This window comes from Hyperolius riggenbachi, chromosome 12 (assembly GCF_040937935.1).
Source record: "Hyperolius riggenbachi isolate aHypRig1 chromosome 12, aHypRig1.pri, whole genome shotgun sequence".
Lineage (NCBI taxonomy): Eukaryota > Metazoa > Chordata > Amphibia > Anura > Hyperoliidae > Hyperolius > Hyperolius riggenbachi.
The window spans coordinates 207,037,237-207,043,236 of record NC_090657.1 but is presented as its reverse complement, the minus strand read 5'-3'; the positions used below and the strand labels follow the sequence as shown (position 1 = coordinate 207,043,236).

The 6,000-nt window shown below is 42.3% G+C and overlaps 1 protein-coding gene across 1 annotated transcript in view; it reads left to right on the top strand.

The window, feature by feature from the left end:
* Positions 1–365: 365 nt before the first annotated feature.
* Positions 366–6,000, top strand: part of LOC137541037 (myosin-3) — a gene marked incomplete at its 5' end in the record, with an annotated part of 96,806 nt that continues 91,171 nt past the window's right edge. The window contains 2 exons of the mRNA XM_068262180.1: positions 366–528; positions 4,930–4,957. Coding sequence (XP_068118281.1) covers positions 366–528; positions 4,930–4,957 — 191 coding nt within the window. The remainder of the gene's footprint in view (positions 529–4,929; positions 4,958–6,000) is intronic.

The following is a 6,000-nucleotide window of genomic DNA, read 5'->3' as shown; positions in this document are numbered from 1 at the left end:
AGCCTCAGTGTTTACTATGTGTATAGAGCTGCCTTGCTCCCACAGTCTATTCACAACTGCTGATAAGAACTAAACACTTTGATTTGGCTAAACAAACACAGAATGCAGAGCAGCAAATTTATTCAACAAACATAGGTTGAATAAAGACTTTTCATTGTGTGCTGTGCAAAAGTGTTGGTGCACTTTAATTGTTAATGGGTCCTTCTTAGGTTTTGGAGCAACAGTTTTGGCACTTTTTGAATAATTATACACTTTTTGACTGTCTATCAGAGAAGCTGAACATGTTTAATCAGCTTTGCAGTCCATTTATGATTTCCAGAGAAAAATGTTTTTAGCAAATGTCTAAATGTATCTAATCTATTTTATTGCAGACCTACTCTGGCTTGTTCTGTGTCACTGTGAACCCCTACAAGTGGCTGCCAGTGTACAACCCAGAGGTGGTAAATGCCTACCGTGGCAAGAAGCGTCAGGAGGCTCCACCCCACATCTTTTCCATCTCTGACAATGCCTATCAGTTCATGCTGACTGGTAAGTAGTGAGGAGGGCGGAGAAAGCTTTTGGGAGGGCGGAGAAAGCTTTGTCTCACATCATTTTTTCCTAATACGAGAAACTAGAATTGTGTGAAATGGTGAGTTTCTCAGAGTTGTATAGAACCCGGAATCTCCATCCAAGTTCATTGTTATGAATATACGTTTATTCCCTTTCTCTTAAAGAGAACCCGAGGTGGTTCTAAGAACGCTATCAGCACACAGAGGCTAGGTCTGCATATCCTGCCCTGCCTCTGTTGCTATACAGTTCCCCCCTAGGCTCCCCCTGCGCTCTGCTAAATCATCAGCCGAGCTAGCGACAAGTAGCCGGTTGTTTACCTTTGTGTCAGTCTTCGGTCCCCGCCCATGTCCCTTCCCTCCAATCAGCAGGCAGGGAAGGGACGCGGGCGGGGACCGGAGCTATGGAGGAGGCGGGGGAGCGGCGAGACTAACACTTACAAAGTTAAACAGCCGGCTGCGACACGCTGAGTGTCGCTAGCTCAGCTGATGATTTATGGGGGGCAAGCAGAGCGCAGAAGGAGCCTGGGGGGGAACTGTATAGCAACAGAGGCTGGGCAGGATATGCAGATCCAGCCTCTGTGTGCTGATAGCGTTCTTAGAACCCACCTCGGTTCTCTTTAAGGTGGCCACACACATCAATTTTTTTGGTCTATTCCTGACAGATTCAATCACTCTCATCTTATCTGCTAGAAATTGATGCTTCAACCTGCTGGTTTGATTGATCTATTTCAGCTGAAAATCAATCTAATAGGTCGTTCGCACCGGCAAAAGTTATCAATCGGTGGGGAACGGTGGCAGATCGACGTCCCTGTGGTTCGAAAGATTTTCAATAGATTTCATAATTAACACAATCTATGCCTAGTGTATGGAAGGATTTGATCCCTCTCCGATCAGATTTGATCTGAGAGGGATCTATCTGATGGTTGCCAAGTGCATGGGCACCTTTAGGATAGTAACCAAAATGTTAGATGTTTTACCTGAAATCATTGTGAGGTTGTGATCTTAAAATACATAAATTATCATTTATATGGACGGGTAAAGCCCCAGACAATGAATATTAGTATGAAAAAAAATATTAATTTAAATGTACCGATGTTAAATCAGAATGTGAAGTTATGGTAAAAAAAATTAAAAATATATATATTAAGCCAACTCGCGTATAGGCCCCCAACTTTTACCTACCCCCCCCCCAAACAGGAAAATATTTGTCCCGAGCCGAGGGTAGGAGATGCATCACCTACTGAGGACCTCCTAGATCTTTCTGATCACTATCCCGGGGCTCTGGTTCCCGCCGCCAGGATGCATCTTCAGCTTCTCTATAGCAATCTCATTTCTATGATGCCCACTAGTGGCGTCTCGCATTATGCGCGCCACTGCAGGGCATCACTGCGGTAGATAAGCTGAAGATTAATCCTGGCAGCAGGAAGTATTGAGTAAATGCTCCACTGTGCAGGACTCTACAGATTCTGGGGGGAGACACTCGGGGCGGTGTAATTGCAAATACTGCTCCAGCTGTGAGGGGGGGGGGGGGGCAGATGCTAGTGGACACTGGGATGAAACCATCATCATATGCCAATACTGCTCCGGCGGAGATGGTGGTTGGGGGGGGGGGGGGGGGCACATGCCGGTGAACCCAGACATAGAAGTATGACTCAAGTAAGCAGAGACCCTCACTTTTGGGCCACTGTTTTGCTCCCCAAAACTCTGCTTATACTCAAGTATATAGTGTAGTTTATTTGCTGTATATACAGTATGCTAATACATTAAAACCCTTACATTGGAGTCTGGGGGGAGGAGCTATGTAACGACATCATTACGCTACATCATTACAGCAGCATGAACCAACATGGATCGTATCTGAGGCCAGGCAATTCCCTTCAGCCAAAATTGTTATTAAAGGACATTTGAAGTGACAGTTACATATTATAATGCTTTTCTTACCTGGGGCTTCTTCCTACCCCTGGAAGTCCGTGTGATCTCCCTGCACTTCCACTCTCCTCCATTGCACAGCTGGCCCCTCCATAATGATAGCCAACCCGCCGGGTCAGCAGCTCCTGCACATGAGTGGGTGCCTCTCGTGATCGTGCTCCCATAGCTGGGAGCGTGCTGCTTATGCACATTGTTACTGAAGGATGTGGAGGCTGCCATATTTATTTTCTGCTGATCCTCTGCCTCTAATACTTTTAGCCATAGACCCTGAACAAGCATGCAGATCAGATATTTGAGAGGAGTTTGACTGGATTTGACACGTGGTTAAATCAGGTGTGATTGAGACATTACTGATGCATGGAAGGTCAGCAGGGGGCCAGACAACTTTTGATGAAAAGGAAATAAATATGTCAGCCTCCATATCCCTCTCACTTTAGGTGTCCTTTAAGCAGATGCCCACATTCCCTTGCCAGTTGACTAGCAGCAGCCACCATAGCCAGTTCTAAAAAAGCCTTCACATATCTGAATTTCTATGGCAAACATGGAAGTCATGTGATCTGCTGATCTTTCATGCATCTAGTAGTGTCTGAATTAAACAAGGTCTAAGGCTAAACGTAGCTATAGAGCTTGTAGGGGCCCCCAGTGGCTACAAGAGGAAACATTTTTTTTTTCAAAAAAGACCTTATAGTTTTTGAGAAATCGATTTTAAGGTTTCAAAGGAAAAAAAATACACATTAAAAAACCCGCCGACTTTAACGGTTAATAGCAAATCCACCTTAAATGATAGAAACCCTAAATTTGAAGGATGTCTTAAGGAGATCATTGGGAATAAGAGGAAAAAGACCTTATAGTTTTTGAGAAAATCGATTTTAAATATTTAAAGGAAAAAAGTATACTTTTAAATGCGGTAAATGTCACTTTTAGTAGCAAACCTAACGGTAGTGTAATTTTACATGCATCAAAAGAAAGAGCAATACATTTCCTGACGGGGTTTCCAGGGGGTCCATACACAGCCGCATCGCTTTGGCCAGGGATCACGATACAGCCGCAATATGGCTGTATGAAGATCTCTGGCATTTTTTCCTATTTTCCCAATTTTTTTTAATGTTAAGAGTGTGGGATTTTTTTTTTTTTTTAATTATGTGGCGTCCCCCCTCCTGAAACTTTTTAAGCCCTTGTCCCCCATGCAGGCTGGGGTAGCCAGAATGTGGAGCTTCGACCGATTGGGGCTTGACACCCTGATTATACCAGCTGCAAAAAAGGTCCCCTAATGCCGATTTTTGTTCCGGGGTATCTGTTGGGGGGGGCAGGTTTATTTTGCCCTGGGGCCCCATTGTTGCTTAAACCGGCCCTGAATACATGTGTATGTTTGCATGTTGCACCCTCTGCTATTCATTATATAGCTCTGTGTGATCTCATGTTATGGCTCTTTATGAATACAGTAAAACCTTGGACTGAGAGTAACTTGGTTTGAGAGCGCTTTGAAATACAAGAAAAAAATGTTGTGAAATTTTGACTTAATATATAAGCAACATCTTGATATACAAGCAAAAAACATTTCCACGTGTCACATCATTCCAACTGAGTCAATGGTTCTTCCCCCTTTGATACTGCAGGATTGTATTTAATCTGAGTGTAGGGACTGTATAAATTGACATTTCCATGAAATCCTCAAAAGCAGGCAAAAGCAACTGTCATTGGATAAGTTCCTTGTTAAAGAGGAACTCCAGTGAAAATAATGTAATAAAAAAGTCCTTATTTTTTACAATAATTATGTATAAATTATTTAGTCAGTGTTTGCTCATTGTAAAATCTTTCCTCTCCCTTCTATATATTCTGACATTTATTATATGGTGACATTTTTACCACTGGCAGGTGATGTCACTGGAAGGAGATGCTGCTTGCTTTTTTGGCAGTTGTAAACAGCTATTTCCCACAATGCAACAAGGCTCCCACAGTGTGATATCAGTACCTCAGTGCTGTGAGGCGCTGACATCACACTGTGGGAGGGGTTTCAGCATAATATCAGCCATACAGCGCCCCCTGATGATCCGTTTGAGAAAAGGAACGGATTTCTCATGGGAAAGGAGGTATCAGCTACTGGTTGGGATGAAGTTCAATTCTTGGTTACGGTTTCTGTTTAAAGCCACACAAAACAAGGTTGGTGTGAGCCAACAGATAGCAATGATTCTGTCATTTATAGTGAAAGCCTTGTTTACATCTTTATTTTATACAGTACAGTCCTTTGTATTAAATATTGTTCTATAACTGTTTTTGAATTGTGGAATGAAACACTTGACTTTACAGTAATTCTTATGGGGACATTTTGCTTTGATATATGAGTGCTTTGGATTACAATCATATTTTCGGATTGAATAATGCTCGCAAACCAAAGTTCCACTATAAATTGAGAAGTATAATAATAAGGTTGTGATATTTTCTTCTCTTCTAGATCGGGAGAACCAGTCTATCCTCATCACGTATGTCTATTTTTGAATAATTCCATTGTTAATTTGATTGCTTTTTGCTATGGAGTAGATAAAACATAACTCCCAACTGTCCTTCTTTTGGAAGGACAGTCCCTCTTTGGGAGCCCAATTCCTCTGTCTTCCTCATTTGTCCCTCTTTCAGGACTGATGTATAGATCTGTGTAAATGTATGCATTTTTCTCTGAAAAAAATTTGTTTAATTGACTCTAAACTTTATTCCCATAATTTAAATTGATACATTTTTTATTTTTAAATGTTAAAATGAAGGAAAACAAATGATAGAGAGGACCAGTGTGATTTGAATGATAAAACAACATATTTGTCTTATGAAATATTTATGGTATGCGTCGCTAAGGGTGTGTCGGGGGCGTGATCAGGGGTGTGGCTTAAGTGTCCTTCTTTGTTATCTCAAAAAGTTGGGAGGTATGATAAAAAATATTTAAGAATAGAACATTTGGCAAATGTATTTTGAGTGCTTCTTTACTTGCTGAACGCTGTGAAGGTATTTTACTGATAAGGTGCAGAGGTGAAAGTACTGGGACAGCCTATCATGCCACGCTGACCCCTTATGAGTTATGTGTGATGATGTGCATTGTGGGTGTACGTGACCAGGAGGCTGCTGCACATGGAACAGAAGGCTGCTTTTTGTGCAAGGGAAAGATACGGCTATTGGGGGTGAACTATCGCTTGGGAAACCAGCACAAGAAAGTTGCCCTGGGAGCTCAAAGCATTGAAGGATCCCTGACTTGAGACAAGGCTAACCAAGCTAAGCTCAGAGGTAAGTTCCTGCTGGATCCACATACCTCTGCATTGTCTCATCCTCTCCTTGTCCCTCCCACCCGGTCCCCATAATACACCTTAAAAAATGCGACTTTAGCCAAATGTCAAATTATCACATAGAAAGAGGCGGGCTTGCCGTGATGTCCCCTTAAAGGATACCCGATGTGACATGATGAGATAGACATGTGTATGTACAGTGCCTAGCTCACAAATAACTATGCTGTGTTCCTTTTTTACTTTCTATGGCTGAAAGA